This window comes from Leishmania panamensis, assembly GCF_000755165.1.
Source record: "Leishmania panamensis strain MHOM/PA/94/PSC-1 chromosome 23 sequence".
Classification (NCBI taxonomy): Eukaryota; Euglenozoa; class Kinetoplastea; order Trypanosomatida; family Trypanosomatidae; genus Leishmania; species Leishmania panamensis.
In genome coordinates this window covers 235,448-260,741 of record NC_025869.1, presented here as the reverse complement: position 1 = coordinate 260,741, position 25,294 = coordinate 235,448, and the positions used below count along the sequence as shown (strand labels likewise).

General features: G+C 57.9%; 5 protein-coding genes across 5 annotated transcripts, besides 2 other annotated features; all 5 read left to right on the top strand.

Moving 5' to 3' along the window:
• Nucleotides 1-899: 899 nt before the first annotated feature.
• LPMP_230750 (hypothetical protein) lies at nt 900-2,123 on the top strand (the record flags this gene model as incomplete). The annotated part of the gene is made up of 1 exon (XM_010700930.1): nt 900-2,123. One exon carries the CDS (start codon nt 900-902, stop codon nt 2,121-2,123), a length of 1,224 nt encoding a protein of 407 aa, XP_010699232.1.
• A 1,619-nt stretch (nt 2,124-3,742) lies between these two features.
• On the top strand, nt 3,743-7,153 carry LPMP_230740 (hypothetical protein; the record flags this gene model as incomplete). Its single annotated transcript, XM_010700929.1, has 1 exon — nt 3,743-7,153. The coding sequence occupies one exon, from the start codon at nt 3,743-3,745 to the stop codon at nt 7,151-7,153; it is 3,411 nt and encodes a 1,136-aa protein (XP_010699231.1).
• Nucleotides 7,154-8,389: 1,236 nt separating this feature from the next.
• Nucleotides 8,390-11,668, top strand: LPMP_230730 (hypothetical protein; the record flags this gene model as incomplete). Its single annotated transcript, XM_010700928.1, has 1 exon — nt 8,390-11,668. One exon carries the CDS (start codon nt 8,390-8,392, stop codon nt 11,666-11,668), a length of 3,279 nt encoding a protein of 1,092 aa, XP_010699230.1.
• A 1,978-nt stretch (nt 11,669-13,646) lies between these two features.
• Nucleotides 13,647-15,809, top strand: LPMP_230720 (kinesin, putative; the record flags this gene model as incomplete). The annotated part of the gene is made up of 1 exon (XM_010700927.1): nt 13,647-15,809. The coding sequence occupies one exon, from the start codon at nt 13,647-13,649 to the stop codon at nt 15,807-15,809; it is 2,163 nt and encodes a 720-aa protein (XP_010699229.1).
• A 2,648-nt stretch (nt 15,810-18,457) lies between these two features.
• Nucleotides 18,458-18,878: a repeat region.
• Nucleotides 18,879-19,652: 774 nt separating this feature from the next.
• On the top strand, nt 19,653-22,790 carry LPMP_230710 (ubiquitin-activating enzyme E1, putative; the record flags this gene model as incomplete). The annotated part of the gene is made up of 1 exon (XM_010700926.1): nt 19,653-22,790. The coding sequence occupies one exon, from the start codon at nt 19,653-19,655 to the stop codon at nt 22,788-22,790; it is 3,138 nt and encodes a 1,045-aa protein (XP_010699228.1).
• Nucleotides 22,791-23,584: 794 nt separating this feature from the next.
• Nucleotides 23,585-24,968: a repeat region.
• Nucleotides 24,969-25,294: the final 326 nt, after the last annotated feature.

The following is a 25,294-nucleotide window of genomic DNA, read 5'->3' as shown; positions in this document are numbered from 1 at the left end:
TCTCGTGGCAGTAGCAGTGGCAGTGGTCGTAGTTTGCACCTTTCAAGCAGAAGGGGAGTACGTTCGCGTGGGCCTTTCATCTTTGCAAAACTCCACGTCATCTCACTCAGGTCGACAGGCCGGAGCTCGTTCTTTTCTCTTCTCTCTCATAGTGAGGCGCTGGGTAACAATACACACCCGTACGGTTAGCCAGCCCTACACACACACCTCTCGACACCGTCAAGATTAACTCAATACAACCGTGTCTCTCACGTTCTTCCCCCTCTCCCCTGCGCGCGTATTTCTTATTGGGCGTGGTCTTCTTCCTCATATCTCACCTTTCATTTTTCGTTCTTTCTTTCTTGGCGCCCTCTCTGCTCTTATCTGAATCTCTCTGCGTCGACAGGGACATTTTGCGCTGTTACCACGATTGGCCTCGCCACAGACGTTTCTCTTCTTCTCTCCCTTCCTCCCTTGCCCACTGTACCTCCATCTGCATCCACCGTTGCGTTGTTTTCTCTGCCATCCCTTTCCACGCCCAATATATCGCCCTTTTCCTCCCCACCTTCACCGGCTTGTTATTCTCTTCTCTTGTAGGCCTACGTGCATGCGTGCTTGTATCTGAGCATTGTTGCGGGCCACCTATCTGCGTTGTGTGGCCTTTCACAGAGCAGCCTGCACCACCACGAATACATCCCTCTCGCTACATCTGCTACTGCTGCTGGACTCTTTTCATACGGACTGGAGCAGGCAGACACCCAAACTTCTACCCCTCGCCTCTACGAGTAAACGCGGTGGTGAGGAGAAACACCATCAATCATTGAGCATATCACTAAGACGGACGACAGAGTGACCACGTTTCTTTCCTTTTACAATACATACATATATATATATATATATATTGTGTTGCAAAGCTTCTAATGTCGCTCACATCGAGCTGCGTGTCACTGTGCGCGCCCTTCACAACCGTCGCAGCGTTGCTACTCTTTATGCTGTCTCACATGCTGCGGTACGGCAACTGGACATTTCAGGTGCTCGCCGCCAAGCACGGCTGGGAAAGGGAGGCGAAAGCTAATACGTGCATGCGCGGTGGCTTCTTGTACCTCTTTACATCACTGATTTTGTGGATCGTCGTGTTTCTCCAGGCACCTGTGCGGCGTCGGTGGATGCAGTTCCAGTGGAACAGGGGTCGGGATGTCGAGTGGACCAGTCGTGAGTCACTCCTACACGGTGACAGTGGCGATGTAGGCCACGCTGGTGGACGCCATGGACGTCGTGTTGCAAAACACTTGCAGAGTCGTCGGGGCAGCCGCCAGTGTGAGGAAGATGCGGAGATGTCAGCACTGGACTGGGGAGAGGAGCTGTCGAGGACATATTGCGCTGCCACCTCTGCTGAAGGCCTCCTTGCAGAGGATGATATGCGTGACTGCGCAGCGGCAGGCGCGCTGACGGCACGCCGCTTTTCCTACTTCCAACGTACCCTGACCGATGCTGCTAGCGGTGGCAGTGATAACTCTCCACGCGTCCGTGGCAATCTTGGCAGTGCGGGTGCGGCACCGTCGAGCGGCGCCACTGGGGCTGGCACCCTATCGTGGACACCATCGCGTGGGCTACGGAGTCGCGGCGTTAGCAGCGTTGCCCCGAGCTACGCAGGTGGCGGTGATAGCGGAGGAGCCCACTTGAGCAGCGCTCGTTTTGGTGCACCGTCGCCTACCCCCACGACGGGGACTGACGGCATGGATGACTTGGATTTCATGTCAGACGTCGAGGTGGATGGGACACGGCTCTACACGACGCCGCAGATGCGAGCGTCCGGCTGGAGACGGCACCGTGCCACACCGAACGCGGAAGCGTGCGGCCGAACAGGGTTAGGGGGCAGATATCGCGCTCAGGCAGAGAGAGCGAATAGTAATGGCGTGCCAGCAGCAGAACCTGGTGGCCACGCGCGCAGCAGCTCTGCCGAGTTTTCTGCAAATGCGGTGTGGCCGTCAATGTTCACCAGCCTTTGGCAGACCTCTAGGTCCGGGCTATCGAAGCCTAAGGCGCATCGAACAAGCAGCAGGTGGACGGGCGATGGACAAGGCCCACCCGCCGCACTTTCTGAGGGCAGCACTGGTGGCGGAGCAAGGATCAAGATGACTTGATGTCTGCCCTGGTACACGCCCTTCTCTTTTCTGTGTTGTCTCACCTTTGCAAGTGCCACTGTGTAAACGAAGCTCATGAGTCATGTCTCTCTCTCTCTGCGTGGGTGGGTATGTGCACTCAGGAGCTTCTTTGGCTCCAGTGAAAGGCCCTCGGCGCGTCCTCACGTTGCGCCTGTGTTGTCTTGGTTGTGTGTGTACCCTTTACTTCCCCCCTGTCTGCCCTCCCACCCGTCCCCCTTATCCGCTTCTATTGTGTCCGTGTGTGCTTTGCACCATGTCTCCCCCCCTCTGCACCTCAGGGCACCTTCATTCCTCTAGAAGTTCTCAACTAGCCAAGGGCAAGCAAGGCTGTTCAAGCAACGCCGCACGTGTCTCTCTGCGTGTAGGTGCGCGTGTCTGTGAAACGGTGGGGAGGGGGTCGCAGGTGAAGACTCACCGCAAAGTCAGGAATGCCCTCTCGGGGTGTGATCCTCATCCAAAGGGATGGCACACCTGCCTGGGCGCACACACACACACACTCTCTCTCTCTGAGCGATGACACTCCTTGACTTTTCTTTATTTGATGTGGGCTAATGCAGTCCAAAGTGGGAGGAGGCCGATGAAACCGATATTCAGGTGACGGCGGTGGCGCTGTGTCTAACCCTTACTGCCTTGGGAGGGGGAGTAAAGAGGTTTTGCTTTCGACTCTGATTGCCCTAAGAGCACCACAACAGGGAAACGAAGACACATTCTAACAACAAAATCGAAGAGGTAATTCACACCTGCATGCTCTTTTCGAGCTCTGGGTTTTCGTAAGCGAGCTGAACCGAAGTGCTGAGGGAGGAGGAGGGAGTTAGAAACCCCACTCAAAGCTGATGGCGTTCCAGGCGCGCAGATATGAGCGCCAGCATCAGTGAAGGAAAAATGTTGCGCGATCTCCTGGATACGTGCTCGCGTACTATAATTGATCGTGCTCTTTGCTTCTCAGAACGGAGACACATACACGTACGTCAGTGAGCAGTGCAACCGCCCACAGCCAGAAGCTTCATCTGGCACCCTCCTTTCCACTATCTTGCTCACACTTTTCCCACTCACATGCGTTCTCACCCTTCTCTTTTATACCATTCCTGTGACCCCGAACTGCGTGCATCCCCGTGTCAGTACACGCCGCTGCTGCCTTTGCATGACCAACAGGGTGGGGGGCTGCACCGTAGGCCGCAGCCACCCTCCTTCCTATCGCCTTCGCTTTTCTTCTGCTGCTGTTCCTCGCAGACATTGTTCGCTTTGTCTTGTGTTTTTGCATCTGTGTTATCCGTCACCACACACGACACGGAGGAGGGGCTAGACAAGTACTCTCAACAGAAGTAGGAGGAAAGCGGCAGGTTTGTTCTCGGACTTGCTCTCGAGAGTCTGCCGCTCTTTACCTTTTCCTCGCCCCCCCCCTCTCACCTCTTCCTTCCTCTGGTTCTCACTGTAATTTACTGTTAGCGTTGTAGTAGGGCTGCTGCGTGTCGCGGAGGTGCACAGGCCTGCCGCGCGCCGAGGCGCTGCCCTTCTTGTTGCATTTTCGTTTTATTCCTTACGTTGCACACAACCTCGTGGCTGGTGGGCAGCGCCTAAGAACGGATTGGAGCGCACACATGTCTGCATCACCACCTTTGCTGGAGGCGGCGTCAGGTGAGGCTGCCTCCACGTTACAGGGTCGCTTCCCCGGGGGCGGTGCACCGCGTGGCGGCCTCCCGTCTTCGCTGCCATCTCATCGCGACTCTTCCCGCTCGCCCTACACTGGCACACGTCACTCTGTCCCGGCGTTCTCTATCGAGCGACCCCTGGCAATATCACCCCTCGCACTGGCGCTTCAGGCACAGTGGCGCCAACTGCAACAGGATATGTTGAGCCCGTCGGCGCTTCGTCCTGAGCATGGTGACTCACACACTGTGCAGGTGGAGGAAGACGTGCTACGGGTGCTAGGCTCCATTGCTGCTCGGGCCGACATGGCGGTGAACGACGCCGCCCACACGGTCCCGTACCTCTTAGCCCTTGGACAGGTGCCACTGCCGTCTCTGCGCACCCAAGTGGTTGCACTAGCGGCCCTGCGTGGGGTGCTCTCATCCCTTTCCGGTGTCTACGGCGATGAGGCAGCTGCGGCGTTTGTGCACGATGTGCTTCTCGGCGAGCACCAGGCACTGCAGGCACTGAGTCTCGCCACGTTGGCCGCCTTGGAAGGGTTGGAAGATGCTACAGAGATGCACGACGGTGGCTTGACAAGGGCTGACGGACATAGTCGTACGCCCCCATCGCTTGGCTCTTCTTCTTCTACGGCTCTCCTCTCCCGCAGAGGTCGTCGTAGTCTGCTCTCACGAGGCCAAGGTGACACACAGGCAGAGGGTGGAACACTGCGAGGAGCACGAGTGTACCCGGAGGGGCCGAAAGTAGCACCCGCATCGTTGCCACATTCGACTGTCGCGTCGCTTTGCGTCAATGACACGGACGCATCGCTTGACAAGTCGGTGACTCTGCGCGGACGCGTGGTGCACACTACATTGCAGCTTCTCCGAGAGACCGCAGAAATGTGCGCGCCAGTCACAGATGCGCTTCTATCCAGTGGCGCCCTGTTAAAGGCGTGCATAGATGGTCTTCACCGACTTCCACACCCACCACCACCGCTAGCGGAAAACGCGGCGGGTCTTGCTGGCGGACTTCCTGTCGGTAACTCTGAGACTCTCTATGCGGCACACTTTCATCGGTGCGAGGATGTTGTGGCTTTGCTCCTGACGCTTCTGAACGCCGAGGTCACGCGGCACAACGAAGCGTCGCTTGTCTTGTGTAGCTTTGACGCTCATCGCGCTGTGTGCGCACTGGCGCAGCGTCTGGTGCACACCGCTCTCTTTGCCTCCAGCGCAGTCTGCGAGGGAGCCAGCGCGGGCGGTGGGGCAGACGCTTCCATGTTACTATGGAGCGCGCTCAAGGTACTCGGCCGGCTCACACGGGGCTGCCCGTCTGCTATGCGACTGTTTCTCAGCGAGAATACCAGCCTACCAGGCTTTTTGATCCAAGTGCTGACTGTGTCTGTCGCTGAGGTACGTGAGGCAGGCGCGCTATGGGCGGCAGCACTCTTGGAAACGCAACCGCAGGCCTCTACCGAGCTTGTCAGTGGTCTTCTCGCCGACGCAGTATCTCTTTCGTTGACGACGGCGCCTACCTCGCCGCTGAAGTCGGAGACGCTTTCTTCCTCGGCTCCTGTCCCCACGTTCATGGCATCATTGATGGAGATGTTGCACTGGCGCGGGCCGCAGATGCACGTTTTCGGTGTCTCTGCCATCCTGTGCTGGCGGTGGCTGCTCTTGTCTGACCCATCGCGCGTTGCAGCGCTGTTGTTGCGCGACAGCAGTCTGCTGGCCACTTTGATTGAGCTAATACTCCGTGGAGAGGATTTTTCCTCCTCACCGTCTTCCGCTGCGCTCTCTACGCGGCTGACCGCCTTAGAGGCATTGCACGTTCTCGCACTCTCCTACGCGTTGGGCAGCCTCGACACTCGTGCGCATCTGGAGGCCCAGGTGGTACGAGGGCAGCTCTCGCAAACGACGCTGCGTCGACTGCGGACGAATGCGCACGCCATCCTTGAGAGGACGCACCCAGCATACTGGAACGCGTTCCCAGCCATGGAAGTGGAGCTGCTGGAGGGGGAGACGGAGCTGAGCGAGGAAATGCGGCTAGCCGGCGCGACAGTGTGCATGCGCGGGGCAGTCGAAATGACTCGGGGTACTGGCGCGTCCGGTCCTTCCGCATCGAGTGTCATGCGTCGGCGCGGTAGTCGTGAACGACTCGCGGTATGCATCTCAACTGGTGCGGCGTGGCGGCAGCTCGTACTGGAGAGTATGTGGGAGTTGATGGTAGGGGCGATGGCGGCCGACGACTCTTCCGCTGCAGTCGTGATGCCCTCTTCTGCGCATGCCTCAGTAACTCGCAGTTGTACAGTGGCCCAACAGCAGCAACAGCAACGGCCAGTAAAGGCGCACTTTTCAGCCCTTCACCCACCTACGAGGGTGTCCGCTGGAGGCACGTTTGGGACGTCGCCCATACGCGTGCTCACTTCAGCGTCGTCTTTGCTTGCCACAACCGGCACGGCTGACTTGACGGGGTGCACTATAGTCGAAGACACTGGCGGGGGCAGCGGCGCCGCATCGCTGCTTAATCTTTCAGCCCATCCCACCCTCAACCGCACGCCCCGCACCATCCGCGAGGCTACGCTGCTCCCTACGCGGCAGAGCACGACAGTCTTTCGCTTCCGTGTGGTGCAGCAAGCAGAGGGCCTTGGTGGCCTTTTTGTGCAAGACAGCATGCGGGTTGTGTTGCATCTTGCCCAGCACTACATCCAGGCACCTACCTCGAGTAGCACATCTTCTCAGGCCAGCTCGAATCTGATCCGTGCCGCAAAGAAGAGGCGGGGCTGTGATGGTCTACTGCATCGCAGTTTACCAGGAAAAGCTCCCCAATCGCGCTCACGCTCGACATCGCCGCCGCTGCCGCTGGGGCTGAGCGCCTCCGTGGCCACGTCATCTCCAAGCGCTATCTTCGGAACGGCGCCGCGCTTTGTGGATACGAGTGCGTGGCGAGCAAAGGAGCGCAACCCCTTCATCCCCGTCACGAAGCCGGCAGAGGTGCGGCAGGCGGAGCTGAAGCGCCGGCAGTGGGGGGTGAAGGAGTTGCAGCGGGAGGATGTGGTCCTGTTTCTAGTCCACTACTCCCATCTAATGACGGAGCTGCCGGACGCGATTGCCGCCGTCGAGGATCACCTCTACTATCTGCGTCGGCAGCTGCAGCTGTGCCCAACGCGCGAGGTGCGACGGCGGTGCGAGCTCAATGACCTGTACATGAACGTGTACCCTACAATGCACTTGTTTCTGCGCTACATCGATCAGCAGGCACGGCGGTCGCGCAGTGTGCTGCAGCTGCTCTCCACTTACAATGGTGGCACCATACACTCCGGGAACATTGTGGATGTGTATGACGCGGTAGGGCGATGTACTGGGCTATCGGCCACCGAATAGCAGAAAGATCGACGTGGCTTTGAGAGAACGGCAAACCAAGAGCGCCACAAAGAGGGGGAGCGAAGGTGAGAAGGTGGTAGGAGAGCAAGAGGGGGACGTAGAAAGGACTCATTGCGTGCGATGCGGTTGACGGAACGGAGCACCTCCTGACAGCGCTCATAGCTCTCTTTAGCCATCGGATTTGCTTCTCTCCTCTTCCCCCTCCTCTCGATGTGTCTGGTTCGTCTCTCACTTTCATTAGTTCACTCTCGTGCGATTGCGCGTGTTTGCCAGTCCGCACCCCTTTTCTCTCCTTTTATCTGCAGCGTCGATGATCGGCCTTCTGTGGTTCACTCTGTCCTCTGTTAGTTTATGGTGGTGGTGGGGGTCGTGTGTGTGTGTGCGTGTGCGATCTCGCTAGATCGCCAACCCCGCCATGAAAAGGGGAGGGGATGGGACTCTTTCCAGCAGCGCGAATACCCTATGCGGCACCACACCGACGCAGGCAGAGAGACTCCCCCCAAACAACCGGCAACAAAGTGTCTCGCTGTTTGTTGCCGGTTGTGTGTGTGTGGGCGTGCAGGTGTGGTCCGCTCGCCTTTTCACGTTCTCTCTTCTCGACGGCAACAGAGCGAGCAAGAGGAAAAAAAAGTGAAGCTTAAACGCCTTGTGGCGTGCATGTCAGCGATGCTGCCGACAGGCGAAGAACAAGTCGGAGGGCGCTGAGGTGGTTTTCGATCCTCGACAATGGGGAGGGGTGATCGAGAAGAGGGGGACGAGGCGAGGTCAGCACGACTGCTTCGCTTTTGGTTGGTGTATGGCTGCAGGTGTATAGCAGGGGTGGGGAGGGGTGATACGGCTTCCTCTCTTCTAGAGTTGCCCTTCGCCCTCGACCTTTTCTTAAGCTGAGCATCTTCTCCACGCCTTCTGTTCTCCTCTCTGGCAGCCGGTTGCCTGCTGCATCATATCTGTCGCCCGTCTTCTCTCCTTTCTCCATCTTTGCATTGGTGCAGGTGCCTTCTCTTCTGTTATTTCTTTACATCACGTCCCGCGTGCCCCTCTGCCTTTCCCCCTATGCGGTCTCATCGCTTTGTTATTAACAACAAAGCCTCCTTAGCCCTTGTCGCGTTGTTGCACTGAGCATCAGTCAGTAGAAGACGCCCATATATAAAACACCCTCCCCCCCACAGGCGTGAGCGTACCCTTTCCAGCCTGTCATCTTCTCTCTTCTGCGCGACCTGAAGGCCTTTGTGCGCCATGAAGACACGTGCAGGAATGGTGTGCCGGGGGCCCGCGGATGCTGGCCATGCCACCACTGACCTCTACGACGAGCGGCACCGCCAGACCAAAGCACTGGCGCGATGGGAGCGGCAAAAAGCGGCGTGGATGCGCATGCAAACACACCTCGCCACCACCACAGGCTCGTCGTCTACGACAGGCAAGGGAGACAATCGCAAGTTATCGTCCACAGCTGCAACTTCGCACAGATCCGCGGCTTCTGGCAGCGCTGGCGCCTCCCCGGCACGCAACTTCACTGGAGCCACACCCGCCGCAAGGGCGAAGCGGGAGGACTTTGGAATACTCGCCGTGGCACAGCCCGAGGTGATCAAGGACGGCAGCCACGCCTGGGAAGGGCTATTGCGCTGCACAGACACGCGGTCGGCGCGGCGGCTCGTTCCGATTGGCCGCACGTCGTTCCCGTACCAGCTGTACAGCGAGGCTCGAGACCCGACAACGCTGCCGGAGGATCACATGATCTATACGCGCGTCGTGTCTGAAGGAGATGTGACAGCAGGACAGGATACAACCGTAGAGTCTCACCGCTTTGTTGACTCGACTATGCAGCGAGTGGAGCAGCGCGCTGCAGCACAGAGTCGTGTGCGAGCAGCGCTGACGGCAGCCACGCCCGATGACTCCGAGATCGGAACCGGATCGAAGGGGACATACGTTGCGGGGCAGCATGAGAAGGGCAGCGGCGGAGTTTTCTATTATGAGGCCCGGCTGCGCCACGTTGCACCATACGTGCAGGAGCGGCTCGGCCACTTTTTGCAACCCCGCGCCTTCTTGCATGTCGACGGGCATCCTGCACCCTGCGCCTCAGCCGAGGAGCTGGAGGCGCAGAAGCATGAGTGGACGGCTGCAGGGCCATCCTCAGCACCGCCAGTGGAGTACTATCCGCCTCCACCGCAAACGCAGTTGTGGGCATCCATTCCCACCTCAGCGGCACCAAGTCGTCTAGCAAGCACTGTTAAGCCAGCGGACAGCATGCGTCAGCGGAAGGGCTTGAGTACCGTGGCTGCCAGCAGAGCGCACTCACACGGCGCCAGCACCCCGGCTACTCTGAAGAACCACGGCTGTAGAGCTGATGGGGAGGATGCGCTCGCGGAGGAGGGTGACCGCGAGATGGAGGACCTGCTCTCTGGCAGTGTGGCCACCGCCACCCCGTCTGAGCTTCCGTACGATTCTTCCGTCGGCTTGATTGACAGCAGCGTGCGCGAAAAGTGCTCGCGAACAATGTATGCGGCACCCACATCCCCGCTTCATCCACTGCAGGTGAACAAGCACGGTATTTCGCTGCGTCACCAGCAGAGTTACACTGCGGTTAGTGAGGACTTAGAGGAGGTCATGCAGACGTCTGGCCCAGTGATGGAGCTGTCAACGCGCAGCCTGCTCTTCCAGACGTGTCCACACGAACTAGTGCAAGGCACCGTGACGCTGCACAACACCGGCACGACTACCATCTACTTTAGCTGGGTACCGGTGGACTCCGTTGAAGAGCGGCTTGGGCAGCTCGAGCGCGACTCAAGAGATGCCGCCGCTGATATCGAGGAGGCCGAATCAGGAGAAGAGGGGGAGGAGGACAAATGCAAGAGGCGCCGGCAACTGCAGAGCGATAGAGATGGAACCGCTGCCACAAGAATTACACACTCACTCGCCGCCCATCAGCGCACTGCACGTGACTCCTTTTTCTTTCTCTCTTCCCCAATGAGCGGCGTGGTGCTGCCGGACGAAGAAGGCATCTTTGCCTTCTCGGTGCGTGCAAATCGAGTTGGTTTGTTTCAGCACACGTACGAGCTGCTCACAGTGCCACCCGCGCCGGAGCGTATTTTTGTACGCCTGCGCGCGCTCGTCCAGAACGACGGCCCGTCGTTGGAGTGGCTCGCCGCGCCCGTGGCGGAGGCCATCGAAGCCAAGGTAGTGCTGGATGCACAACGTCGACTTGTGCAGAGGATCAGTGTGGACGTAGACGCCATCGAGGGCTCTGCCTTGTCGGCGCATATCAAAGCGTTAGACGGGGCGGCCGAGGCCGCCACAGCAGCCGAACGGATACGCCGACGGGCGCAGGAGGAAGCGTGGAACCTCGCGAACCGGTTCACCTTTGATCACATCCCCTACACAGCTGCCGTGTACGACAAGCTTGAGAGGCTCTATACGGTGGTGCAAGACACTTGTCGGACGCTGGGTAGACAAAAGAATGCTGAGGCGGACGAAGCTTCACAAGAGCCGGCTGTTGCCGTGGCAGCGCCGTCCCTCAACGCACGTGTAAAGCCGTCTGGATTGTACGCGAGTTTGCCAGCGCCAGTTTCACCACCTAAGCAGGAGCCAGCAGCACCGACGACGGATATCGTGGAGACTGTCTCGGTCTCAGGCCAATGGGATGGCTCCTTACTCATTCTGCTGCAACTCATGATGGCGGTGCGCGATGCACCAACGCGGCAGACGTTCTTCGCGGCCTTTCTCGTCCTCCTGCGCGCCGCTCGAGCGTCGCAGCAGTGCAGCAGCCGAAGTGGGAGCATCGAGTGCTTGGACCAGGAGACACTGCCGCTGCCGGCGCTTCTGGTGCGAGCCGCCACGCTCCTCGCCGACAGTGTGCAGAGTCGTCGTGCCGCGATGCTGGAACGAGAGTGCGAGAATATGCTTGGGCAGAAGCTCGCCACCGCTGCGACACCCTTCATGCAGGCCTTCGCTGCGGCCAGTGGCGCTTTTGCTTTCCGCGGCGCTGCCACCACCAGAGACACGGGCGGTGCTTCGCCATCTGGCAGCACTGCCCACCGACCGCAGAGCGTCCATAGCAAAAAGCGGGCCACCTTAACGTGTGGCAGGAGTGGAACCGCAGCAGCGGGCGATCACGTCGGTGGCGCGGCCGCTACAGATGTCTTGGCGCCGGCCGCCACCAAAGTCACCACGGCGCAGCGTATGGTGTTGGACTCGATTTCTGAAGAGGAGCTGCTGCATTTCAGCGCCATTCAGGCCCCACCGAAAAGTGTGGCGGCGCTCGAGCGAGCGGAGAAGGTGGCTCTGCATGCGCAACGCAGTTTGGCACTGGCGGCAGAGCGTAGTGCATGGATTGAGCTGTACACAGCGCTATTTCTCGAAGCAGTGGACGCAGCGTGCGACCGCGGCCCACTCTCGGCCTGCGCGGCGGCGCGTCTGGCTGAGCTGGAGGATATCCAAACGAGTTCGCTGCTGCCCATAGACCTTAGCACAGATCCGATCATCCCGCTCACAACGGGAAAGGGAGGCAAACGCAAGTAGTCGGACCTAAGGGGCACCCATGGCAGTCGCGGTTGCGATTATGCACGTGCGCATCTGTGCGTTGATGCCACACGCATCTCTAACGGTCAGTGATGCGTAAACGGGCGCGTTGGCCGTCGGCAATACACAATGCACATTATAAGCGGCAGTGCCTGCTCTGCGCCTATGCGTGTGTGTGTGTCTCTCTCTCTCTGTGCCTGCTGGAGTGCGTGATGGCTCTCCTCCTCTTCCCCTATCCTCTATCTTTTATTTGTTTCCAACTGAATGTACAATGTAACACGTTCTACAGCACCTACAGCAGATTTGACTGGCCCTGTTGTTTTCTCAGCCCTGCATATCTGTGCGTGTCTTTTTCTTTTACTGTTGCTCCGGCGAGGTGAAGCTCGCGCTTGGTCACGTACACACACACACACACACAGCTGTGAGGAGGAGGGATGCCAAGTTGCCGGCCACCACATCTCTCTCCCTTCCCCTTCTCCCTCTGCAAGGATGGTGGATGACAGTTTTCAGGAGAGGTAGCAATCTCGGCAGCAGAGTGTATGCGTAACGACTCACATGCCCACAGGCATACACGTCAGTCTTCCCTTCTCTTGTAGATAGCTTCGCGTGTCATGCGCCACCGTTGCGGTACCATCGACGACGATGGTGCATCTTGTTGATTTGTGGCGCATGGAAGAAGCCCAGCAAACAGGAAAAAAAACTGAATAGACGATGCAATGCAACCCGCATCGAATTCGACAGGATGAAGGACACTAACGCCGCGCTGCATGCGCTAACCAGGAAAGGCCATGGATGAGTGTATGTATGCAGCGGATATGCCACGTAGGACTGCAGTCACTAAACGAGGAGGTGTTGACATCACGTCTTCCGAGGAGACGAGCACACTTCATCTAGCTTTGGCTGCGTAGTGGGCGTGAGGGGGGAGAGATTTGTGGCACTGCCTCCCAAGACGTGTGCGCCACCGCTTTCCCCCCTCGCCGCACTCTTCCTCTTTCAGCGCATGCCTGTGCAACGTCTATCATAGAGGCCCCCTTCACACACACACACACACACACACTCTCTCTCTCTCTCTCTCTCTGCACTGCTTCTCCTTTCCCATCCCTCTCTTCCCTCACTGGCACCACGACTTCCTGTCTTTATTTGTACACGCACACACACGCAGCCCTTTCCTATTCTATACTCTACACAATTTCCTACAAGAAACAAAAAAGAGAGAAGGCAGGCGAAGTTGGAGTCGCTTTTTTTAGGAGCGCATCGACGTGCATCTTGGCCGCTCTGCCTCCCGCTCGCCCTGCCTGTGAGGATTCAAAAGCAAAATATAAGCTACCTCTTTCCTACTCGCTATTTCCTTCTCGTTGAGTGAAGGTGGCGTGCGGTGCTCCATTACGTCTTTCAGTGGTTGTTTATCTGTTCTGTGTGGCTTATCTTGTCACTGTCGTAGTAACTGTGGCTGTGGGTAGCTGCCTCTCTTACGACTGACCGCTCCTTGCTTCACCATTCCTCTCCTGCTGGTATCCAGCCCCTCTCCTTTTTCTCAAATTTGCTTTGCACAACGCCGTGATCACCGCAACTCCTATCACCTCGACTAACTTTTTTTGTGCTTGCTTGTCAGCTTGGTAGTCGTTGCTTCTCTTGTCCGATCTCTCTTCTCTAGAGTATATTGGCTTCATCTAGCCATTCATCACAACGACACGTAGTGCACACGCTTACCTCACCCCGTCATTCCACTGACTGCAGTGCCTTTGCTTTTCGTACTTCTTCCTGCACTTACACCACTTTCTCCCTCCGTACTTGAAGCACAAGAAGAAAAAAAAGGCTGAAGCCAAAGCACAAACACCTCCCCTCTCCCCCCTCCTCCCTCCCTCCACACACACACTCTGCAGTGGCAATGATGCCCAACGGCGAGCCGAGGCTCATCCAGGGGCCAAAGCCTCGTAAATTGCGCAGCACGAGTCGCGGGAAGACGCCAGCGCGCGCGATGACGCCGAGACGTAATACACCGAAGAAGCGGGGCTCTGTTTCTCAGTCTCACTTTCAGGACCCCAACCACCACCTCACTTTGGCCGACGCCGCGGAGGGAACCGAGGCGTTCAAGAATCGCGTGTCTGAGATCACGTCGTTCCGCGTAGTGTCGCGCGTACGCCCCTTTATCAAGGAGGAGCTGGCCGAGATGGAAGGCCAGGAGCGCCGCTCTATCGTCGAGATGGCGGGCACCAAGACTATCCTGCTAGACCCGAAGGATAACTGGGCCCCCAAGGCGCAGTTCGAGTTTGACGCCTCGCTCTGGTCGATCCCGCCAACGCACCGCATTGTGCACACCTTCCAGGACACGAAGCACAAGACGTACGCAACGCAGAAGGATGTGTACAACCTCATTGCCAAGGACCTCGTGCCGCACGTGTTCAACGGCTTCAACAGCTGCATCCTCACATACGGCCAAACCGGCAGCGGCAAGACATACACTATGATGGGCTTGTACGACCCGAACGCCTCATGCGGTGGCGACGGAGAGGAAGGCATCATCCCACGCGTGTCGAACGACATCTTTGTTATTCTGAAGGAACGCATAGAGGAGGAGGCGAGGACGAGGAGTCCGCAAAGCGTGACAAAGTTCCGTGTCGAGGTGACCTTTGTCGAGATTTATATGGAGCGTGTGCGTGACCTGCTCGACCCTACGCTGCGCCACACCCGCGGCAACGAGAGACTGCAGGATGCACGCATCCGGCAGGACCCGTACAGCGGCCCCTTTGTGGAAGGTGTCACCAAGTACGAGGTGAGTAACTGGGGGCAGTGCTGCATTCTGCTGGAGCGCGGCTCACAGCATCGCACAACTTGCGCGACCGCTGTACACAACCAGTCGAGTCGAAGCCATGCCATCTTCCAGTTGACGGTGATACAGGAGGTTGTGGTGCCGAATGACAACAAGTACGCCCTCCCCACCTTCAAGACCCAGGCGGGTCGTATCAACCTGGTTGATCTCGCAGGCTCCGAGCGCGGTGGTTTCCAGGACTACGTTAAGGAGTCGGCAGCCATTAACACCTCGCTGCTGGCGCTACGTCGTGTCATTGACAACCTCACGGAGCGGCAGAACATGCTGATGGAGATGGCGGAGGCAGAGATCACCGGCAAGCGCTACCAAGAGCGGCCTCTCCCCCAGGTGCCGTTCCGTGACAGTGTATTGACATGGCTGCTGAGCGACAGCATTGGTGGCAACGCTCGTACGACCATGGTGGCCACACTAAGCCCGCTAGTGAAGAACTACGTTGACACCTTGGCGACGTTGCAGTGGAGCAGTAGGGCTCGAAACCTTGTCACACTGGTGAAGATGAACGACCAGGCAGTGGTGCAGAACGGCATGGCCTTCCACGCCGGCGCCCTCGACAAAGCCTTGCGCATTCAACGGCAGAATTTGGACAGCCTTCGCGAAACACTGCGCGCAAAGCAGGAGGCAGCGCGTCAGCTGGCGCGACAGACAAAGGCCCTGAAAACGTCGCTCAACAAGGCGCACTCGCGTGAGTTGGCGATCAAGAAGGACCGCGCCGCCCTCATTATCCAGCGCACATTCCACCGCTTCATGTTCTACAAGAAGCTCGAGGCTTACGAGCTGCAATTCGCGAAGCTTCGAAGTGCCGAGAAAAATGACACCACTGACAACACAGGTTTGCAGAGGATTCAAAAGGTGGCGGAGGTGCGAGAGCAGGCGGCGAAGGAGGAGTTGAAGGCTGTGGAGGCGCTGACGGACGAAAAGGCTGCCGCCGTGGCGAAGTACGAGATGGACTACAACAAGCGGGCTGCGCGCCGCCGCGAGGCCGAGGATCGTCGAGCACAGATCTTGGAGGCGATCAACATCAATGAGGTACTCCGGCAGTACGGAGAAAAGCGCTTGCAAGAGGTGGCAGCACTTCGTCGCTTGGCCGATATCGAAAGGGAGGAAAGGGAGTTATCCGCACAGAAGCTGGCGGACATGGAGAGAGTCATCGCTGTCAGCAAAACGATCGAGCACAAGCTGATGGTGGTGGAGGATCAAGTGAGGCTGGAGACGCTGCGCGAGAAACATGAGCAAGCCCGCTCGGCGAGGTACGAGGCGCTCCGGACGCTGCAGAGCCTGAGGGAGCGCCACCGGAAGGTGACGAGGACGTGAAGTCGAGCTCCTCCCACTTGTGCAAGTGAGTCACCACATCTTCGAGGATAGGGGGATGGGTGGGCGAGCGTGCCTCTGCTGGAGCGCTCCGCTGCAGCTACGCAAGGCACGTCGTAGTGACAGCAGCCGGGTGCATCTAATGCAGTACGAGAGGAGACAGGAGGCTCTGCTACTTCTATAGAATTTTGTCCCCAGCTCTCTAATGCGTGTGCTCTTAGGTTACCTCTCTCTCTGTACTCGTCCTGCATGCGCGCGCGCGGTTACGCTCTCTCCCTGAAGCGTTTGCTGTTTTGCGATGGGCTCGCTCGCTCTGTTCTCGTTTGCTTTGCTTTCCAACCGTTTCTCTTCGTTCATCTTTTTTTTCAATTTTTTGTTTTATTATTGACTCCATACAGCGTTTAGTTATTATCATTATTGATTTACCTCCTCTTTTCTTTTCTTCTCTCTCTCCGTAGGCGTTTTTTTGCCCCCCCCCTCCTCCTCCTCTTCTCTGCGTGTGTGTGTGTCAGTTTTTTTCTTCTTTCCTTGTTCACTGTACCCCATTTGTTTTTGGCGTCAATCAAGACGATGGCAGCACGCCTTAGGCTCCCAGGTAAAGAGGGAGATGCGCGATGGGCAGGGGGAATCAGCGCGGTGCAGTGTGCGAGTGGGTGAACGTTGCTCTTCCCCGTTTTGTGTCATCTCCCGCATTCCACCGCATGTGCGTGCGTGTGTCTGTTTTCCTTTGCGGGGCCCGATCGCTTCTCTTCTACGCCGACCCTTTTCTTGTGGACTTTCACATTTTCCTCTTCGCTCCTTTCCCTCTGTACCCGTGGATGGGGTCTACATGTGCTCTTGTTGCTGTGTGTGGGTGCACGCCTCATTTCGCTCCGAGTGTCTTTTGATCCTTCCCTGTGTTTTTCGTGCTCCTCAATCTTTGTGTACTGCCTACGATGGATGCCATCTTCTCTCTTCTCGCCTTTTCTTTGTGATTTGCCGTTCACTGTCCCTTTCCCCGCTCCCGCTCTGCGTGTGATTTGTGCGGCTGACGCTCCTTCGATGCCTCCTTTACGTATTCGCCTACCAGAGTAGATGCATCTGTCGCTACATAGCTCTACTCTTTCCTTTCCCCTGCCCTCATCCATCGCACTTGCGGGCTCTTGTTCTCGTTCTCGCTTGTTTCGGTGTGCCTCTTTTTCTATGCTTGCTCCTCAGGTTCAGGTAGTACAAGACATGTCCACATAAATTTTCTTTTTGTTCTTTTCTGTGGTGTGAAGGCACCAGTGAGCGCACGCGCTCTTGTTGTTGACACAGTTTAAGGTGCTAGTGCCTGTTTGTGGGGTTCGTGGGAAGCGGCTACTGAGACAACAAAGGATGTCAGTCATGCACGTATGAGCAGCAGCGATGATGAAACAGGTGCTCGCACTTCTTCACTCCTGTTGTGCTCTCTCTCTCTCCCTCCCTCTCTCTTGCTGTTTTCTCGATGGTTACATGGTTTACCTCATACCCCCACCCTCTCAAGCTGCGCAGCTTTGTTAACGCCTCCTCGTCCTTCTCCTCTGCCGGCCAAAAGAGAAACCACCATTCCTCACTGGATCTCCCTTTTTGAGTACTGTCGTTCTGTCTATTGCGTCTTTCATTAGCCCCCCTCTTTGGCCAACCACAGCATAATGTTTCCATGTGTGTTGGCTGCTGGTGGTGGTGGTGGGGGGGGGGCGAAGATGTCACTTTTGGTCTTTTCTGTCTCATGGTTTGCCTCTTCGCTCGATGACGCGCGCGCGTGGCGTGGCGTGCGTGCGCGTGTGCTGTGCTGTGTTGATTTCCGGCTTTTTACTCTCTTTCACCGCGACTGTTTGTATTGTTTTCTCCTCTCCTCTACCACTGTTTTATTTCCACCATTCATCTTTCACCCCTTTCCATCTTTCGCTTTCGCTTTCTCCTCTGTCCTTTGCTCACTCTCACCTCTGTCGCACAGGTGAGCGCGTGCTAGTGCCGCTGTCGACTCGATAGCAAAACAGCGTGAGCATCCCACGAGGGCAGAGGCAACTACGCACCAATAAACGAGTAGGCAGGAGCGAGCGCAGGTCACAATCGTGTGGTGATGCTCCTTTCGCCGGTGCTTCGACTATCGTTTCTGCCTACCCACTCGATTTGTTAGGGAAGGGAGTAGGCGGGCGGGCTGTGTGTATGCGGGTGATTTGAAATTGCCTTTGCTCGCAACAAACAAGCACACACCACCCCTTGGCTCCTGAAGGAAGCATAGAAGAGTACAACCACAACCAGCAAAATTCGATCCCATTCCTTGCCTCACTCGCATGCTGGCAATCGTACACGCATGCTCGATGCTGCCATTGAGTCAGGTGAACGGGACGACAAACCGCGGTTGTGCAGGCGGTGAGGAAAAGGGTACAACCAGCGAAGTAGTCTATCCTGTACCTGGCGCATCCTTGGCGTAGACTGGGAGGGGAGGGGGAGAGAGGAAGGGGGTGCCGTAGAAAAAAAACAGCGTATGCTTTCTTTAGCAGCTGTCCTTGGTCTTCTTCTTGAATCGCTTCGGAGTGTTCTTCCTCCATACACTCTCGCCCCTCCTGGAGTTTTGTTTCCTTTGTTATTCTCATCTTTTCCTTTTTAGCATAGGGCCACGCACACGCTGATCATTTGGGGGGGGGGAGAGACACCTCAGTCCGCGGCATGCCGGGGTCCAGCGCCCGCTCCTCGAGGAGGTCAAAGCCGTCCCCCACCCCTGCGCCAACGCCAAGCCACGGCTGGCGGCGACAGAGTGAAGCACCCACCAGGCAGCGCGGGCCAGAGCGACGTGCCGCTGCTGATGCCGGCGGCCAGGTCGCGGACGGCGTGGCGTTGGGGCGGTCTGCGACAGTGCACGCGCTTGCGCCACCCGTGCGGCGGGCAGCGCGTCGTGGCGTCGGGTGGGGTTTGAGACAGGGGCGGTGCTCCTATGGCTGAGTCGGCGCATTGCTGTAATGCGTGTGCCTGCCACTGCAGGGCACCACGCGGATGGGCCTGCGACAGGCCGGGTGGAGTGGCGTTTGACTCGTACTTGTATATCGAAGGACACACTGAAAAGCAAAAGAAGGTGCCGCTGTCAACGCGCCTTTTACAGGCGGCGGCTCGAGTCCGAAGTCCAGCGAGGATCGCGGCTGACAAAAGGGGCTCAGCAGAAGAGAGACAAAAAAAGCACTACGCCCCCTTTCTCTCGCTCTCTCTCTCGCTTTCCTTCTCATCTACGCGCGCTGCCCCTTCGTTTTCTTTCTTGTTGCTCTTGTCGCGGTTTACCTTTTGGGGCTAAGTGTCCAAGACACCGAACCCTAACCCCAGAAACATGCAAACAACGGCAAACACGCGCGAGCGCACGCACCCAGACACACGCGAGAGACGTTGGCGAGTGAGAAGGATGTCACTTGAGTTTAATTCGCCATTTCAGCCTCTTTCTTTCGCTGTGCACATATTGTAGCCCCCTTTTCACTTTTCTCTCTCTCTCCTTGTACGCTTCGCTACCACTTCATTCATTAGCATCATTTTTAGCGCGATTTTTTGTTTTGTTTTTCCTCTCCTCTCTACCTCGCCGACTATTGTGTTTATCGTTGTCGCTCTTGTTGCTCTCTTAGTCGCAGGCATTCTTTTCGTTGGTGCGCTACTACTTCAGAAGACTATCATCACCACCACCTTCTCGCACGCACTCCCCCAACCCGCCCGCCCACCTGTTTGCTTCCCTGCCACGTCCTGAGCAGGAAAGTACGTTGCACTTCGTATCTGCAGGTGTCGTTTGCCTTGCTGCTGGCATTGATACACGTCAGCGCATCGAGCTCTCACACCCAGGCGCGTGGGGGTACTCAGGCAGTCACCATGTTGTCCGAGGACGAGCAAAAGCGGCAGTTGTACAACCGCCAGGAGTATGTGGTAGGGTCGGAGACGCAGGCGAGGTACGGCTCGACGAATGTGCTCGTCGTTGGCGCCAAAGGCCTCGGTGCGGAAATTATCAAGAACATCGTGCTCACTGGGGTGAAGAGCGTCAAGGTGCTGGACAACGCCGTGGTCACCATCGAGGATCTTGGCACCAACTTTTTTTTGCGGCCGGATGATGTAGGGAAGCCACGCGGTGCTGCTGTGGCGCAGGCCGCCAAGGAGCTCAACCGCTTCGTCGAAGTCTCATCTGTTAGTGGCGACCCGCTCTTGCACATCCCCGTGGTGCACGTGGTGATCTACACGAATGCCTACACGTCTACCCTGACGGTGGCGAACGATGTGGCGCGAGAGAACAAGGTGAGATTCATCAGCTGCGAGAGTCGCGGTGTTTGCGGCTGCATCTTCGTAGATGGCGGCGAATCGCTGGACATTGTGGACTCGGACGGCGAGGACACTGTGACGTGTGTTGTGACAGCCTTGTCGTCGGATGGTCTCGTCACGTTACACGAGGACAAGAATCACGAATGCGAGACGGGCAGCAAGGTTTACTTTACAGGCCTCTCGGCGCTACCGCAGGCTAACACGACAGAGCCGGCGGTGCCGTCGGCGTGGAAGCTGTTTGAGGTGGCGGAGGTAATCTCGCCACACACTATGCGACTGAAAGGCATTGCTGACCTCGTCAGCGCTGGCGTAGTCGTTGATGTCGGGACGAGCGCCTACCTGCACACCACCAAGAAGGGGCGGAGGGAGCACTACAGAACGCTGGCCGAGAGTCTTCACAACCCCGAGTGCCTCATGATCTTCGATAAAGAGGAGAAGTGCGTGGCAGCCGCCACGCTGCACGCGATGTTCACCGCGGTCGCCCGCCACGGCAACGTGCCAACCTCACCCGCTGAAGTGGAGACTATCGTGAAGGTGGCGCAGTCCATCAACCCAGGCGCAGAGGCACCCATCATGCGCATGCTGCTGCCTGTCTTTGGTGGCGACCTGAACCCGATGACGTGCTTCATTGGTGGCATGGCGGCGCAGGAGGCACTGAAGGTGTGCAGCGGGAAGTTCACACCGCTGCACCAGTGGATGTACTACGACGCGCGTGAGGTGCTGCAGGCGTGGCAGTACGGAGCAAAGACCATGTCTGCGTCGGCATTGTGCTCTTCGGCGGCGGTGTTCCCCGATGCGCCGGCGGCGCCATCGCGGTACGCCGGTCAGGAGGCAGTGCTTGGCCACGCGTTTCAGCAGTACCTGCGGCAGCAGAAGGCGTTCATCGTCGGTGCCGGCGCGCTCGGCTGCGAGCTCATCAAGAACGTCGCGTTGATGGGATTCGGTGAGGTGTCCATTACAGACATGGACACAATTGAGATGAGCAATTTGTCTCGGCAGTTTCTCTTCCGCAACCACCATATTGGCCGTCCGAAGTCCGTCGTGGCAGCTGAGGCGGCCGGCCACATCAACGCCGAGGTGAAGATTACACCACACGAGGCCAAGATGGCACCGGAGACGGAGGTGATCTTTAACGAGGACTTTTGGGCGCAGCAGGCAGTCATTCTCAATGCGCTGGACAACGTTGCGAGTCGCAAGTACGTGGACTCCCGCTGTCTGTTTTATCAGAAGCCGCTGCTGGAGAGCGGTACGCTTGGCACAAAGTGCAACATGCAGCCCGTCATACCGTTTGTGACCGAGAGCTACAGCAGCAGCTACGACCCGCCCGAGAAGGGCATTCCGCTCTGCACTCTCAAGAACTTCCCGAACGCGATCGAGCACACGATTCAGTGGGCCCGCGACTTGTTTCACCTGCTCTTTGTCAGCGTTCCGGCAGACGTGAACCAGTACCTGGACAACCCGGTAGCCTTCGCAAACAATCTGCGCAACGACCCGGCTGCTGCTGATACAGTCATGCATAACGTGAACGACGCGCTGGGCCGGTGGCCCAAGAACGAGGAGGAGTGTGTACGACTCGCGCGCCTTCTATACCAGGAGCACTTCAACGATGGCTTCCGCCAGCTTCTGCACAACATCCCCCTTGACAAGCGTACCGAGGATGGGCAGCTGTTCTGGAGCGGCGCAAAGAAGCCACCAAAGCCGCAGGAATTCAATGCCGGCTCGGAGCAGGACATCGAGTTTGTCTACCACTGCGCCTGCCTCTTCGCCAAGGTGTACCAGCTGCCACCCTTCTCGCTCTCCAAGGAGGAGACCGTAAGACAAGCAGCGGCAGTGACGGTGCCTCATTTTGTGCCTCGCCACGCTGTGTTTGCCACGTCTGAGAGGCAGACGTCGCAGCAGACGTCTTTGTCGAGCGGACTGACGGTGGAGCAGCTGCCCGTGGTCACCCAATTTGGCACTCGCCGCATGCGCGCTGAGGAGTTTGACAAGGACGACATCACAAACCACCACGTGCAGTTTATCACTTACGGCTCCAACCTACGCGCGCGGGCCTACAACATCCCTGCCGCTGACTTCAACCAGACAAAGCGCATCGCAGGCAACATCATCCCTGCCATGGTGACAACCACGTCTCTTGTCACGGGGCTCGTCGGCTTTGAGCTGCTCAAGTACCTTCTCATACAGTTTCACCATGCGCGTAAGTCCGCAGCAGCGGGAACTGGCAGCAGCCACGGCGAAAAGTTCTACCTTGACGCGGATGAAGAGCCGGAGAAGCTGGTGACGCTCTTTCGCAGCGCCTTTGTGAATATCGCTCTTCCATTCATTGCCTTCTCGGATCCGATCGTCGCGCAGAGTCGCTCGTACGCGCTGCCGAGCGGCAAGAAGCTGCGGTGGGGCATCTGGGACCGCCTCGACATCTCGGAGGGTCGTGACATGTTCGTCAAGGAGCTGGTTCAGCTGCTGCGTGATCGCTACGAGCTCGAGGTGTTCATGATTGCGCTCCAAAATGGAAAGATGATCTACACTGAGTTTGGTGGGAAGGCGAAGGACAAGGAGAAGCGCGTCTCGGAGGTGGCCCAGTCGAAAGGCGAAACGCTGCTGGATGGCATCGACTACTTTGATCTCGTCGTCACGGGGATGATTGGCGACGACGATGAGGTTGATGTGCCTATCATCCGCTACCGCTATCGTTTCTAAGGTGCAAGCTCTTGGTGTTTCCATCCACGTCAGAGATGAAGACTAACGGGGATTTGGAGGAGGAAAGTGAGGACTGGCGTAGTATGCTACAGGGAGAGCTGGCTTAGCATTTCCCCCTTTCTGCACTACATGGAAGGGTGCCCGTGTGTGCACGCTCCCAGCCCTATTCCTCATCAATGCAGACGAGGAGGGGCACAAAGGAGAAGGTGGTAGCACCGTGATGCATATCGACAGAGACTGCCTGTGTTGCTTGCCGTTACTGTGTGCAATGGTCTGCGGCAGTCGTGTGCGCATTATATCAAGTGGCAAGGAGGTCGTAGCGATCTTGTCGCTACGGGACGCAGAGTGACGTTGCCTGTACCCTCCCTCACCTTTCCACTTTCCTCCCTGTTTTGGTTCGCGGAGCGACTCCCACGCAAGGGAAGACAACGAAAGCGAAAGCAAAGAGTGACAAGGTCAGCAACTGATGAAGGTGAACACAGACCGTCTCTGTCCCCTTCACCTCCTCACTTGGCATTTATTCTTTAAAACAGAGCGGAGAATCGAGAAAAAAAACCGTAGAAGAGCTCGCGCCACACCTCTGCAGGCGTGTTCGTATGGGCCTCATTCCTATACCTATGCATGCGTCTGCCTTGTAGTGAATGAGGACGCGTGGCGATGCGATTCACAACCGTGACGACGCACAGAGCGAGGAAGCCTGAAGAAACCCTTTTCACCAACCCAGCCACCGACCCCTTTCAGGGATGCCCACCCTTTTTCCTGTTACACATCTTTTCTTTCCTTTGTCTGCTACTCGTTCCACTGCCGCTTTGCGCCGACCCTAGACAAGATTCACGCTGAAAGCGCCAAAGTCCTTCCGATGCAAGCCGAGAGACTGCAGCTGGATATTTACAACCGGAGCTCCGCCACCGGCTGCCTCCTTGCTACATGGAAGGAGGTTCACAATGTCCCCCTCCTGAAGCGTCACAAGCCCAATGACGACATGCTGCATGACCGGGATCGAATCAAAGCGACTTGACGGTGCCGCCGCGTGGTGGGGCAGTACGAGCAGGAAAAAAGCGGCAGGGGGGACCCTGGCGCAGTTTCACGCTAATGCAGCCACAGTCATCGCGAGTGCCCACACAACACGCAGACAGCAGAGACCTACTCAAAGGGGCGGGTCTACTGCCCCTCAACTCCACGGTGCTGCTGCGCTGCGCCGCCTACCTGTGTGTCTCCGCACTCGCGCGTGGGAGGCGTACCCCCCGGACCACGGTGTTGTCATGGCGCTTCAGCAACGGCCGCGCGGGTATGCAGGCATCGACCCCTTCGGAGCCCCGCACGTGCCCCCACTCATGCGCAGCGGTCACGCGTACTTCAACGCACCACTCCCTGGCCGGCTGCGGGCGGACTCTGTGGCCGCAGCAAAGCTAGCGGCATGCAGTGAGGGACTCTCCCGTTTTGTGGAGCTCCCTTACCCGCTCTGGACACATGGTGCGGAGCGGGCAGACATCAGGCCAGGACCGGCGGCAGGGGGCTGCGGCCCCCTTTGCTTGGAGGTACCGCGCTGAGTGGGAAGCGGTGGGGCTGGGGCCTGCCCCGTTGTGAAGACCCCCCGATCGGCTAATGCACAGCAACACCAGTGTGACGGTTGTTGTTGAGGGCCCGCCCTCGCTTCTCGGGACGCTGAGCACCGGCCCCACAGGGGTAGTGGATGGCGCAGTGGGACGCATCGGGGCGCCGATGCCGGCGCCACCTGCCCGCCGCGTGCGCCTCTTCTTTCCGTCTGTCTTTGACTACTGTGAATCCGAGCACAAGGACGAGGCAGCCAAACCTGTCAAATCGGCAACGGCAAGGACGCTGACGCCAACTGCGTGGGCGATGGGCCTGGTCACCGGCCTCACGCGTCTCGACCACCCCCTGTTGTCCGCACGGCAGCCGCCAGCGCCTCTGCTCAAGAGCAGGACCCTGGAGGCGGCCCGCTTGGGTCGAGGCGTGCCGCCCGCCCAGGTCCGTCTGGCGGCCGATCGCGCAGCCCGCATGCGAGGAAGGGCGAGGGGAGCGTGCCAGACGCGTTGCCCAAGTTGGCAGCCCGCGACGGTTTGTCCGAGACGGCGAGGGCTTCGCCGTGATGCGGCAGAGGTGTGGGTGAGCTGTCGCTGCATGCGCGTATTCGCTGGCTTGTTTGTGATGGAGCGGTCGTGATGGAAAAGAAGTTCTTGTTTGACCTTCTGCCTCTTCTCCTTCCTCCCTGTCCTTTTGCCTTCTCTTGCTTTGGTCGTTGTGCGCTCACCTTCATGCCGTTTGTGTGTGTGTGTGTTTTCTTCTTTGCCGACCCAGTCTTACCTCAACGCCCCAATCCACCAACGAGAACACGATCGAACAAGGAGAGAAGAGGGACTCTACACGCCGTCCTTCACCATACGTGCCCCCCAGGCCTACCGCAACACAGCTGAAAAGAAAAGAAACACAAACCCCATCCCCTGGTAGGCTCGGCGTCTCCTGTTTTATATATTTTTGAGAGA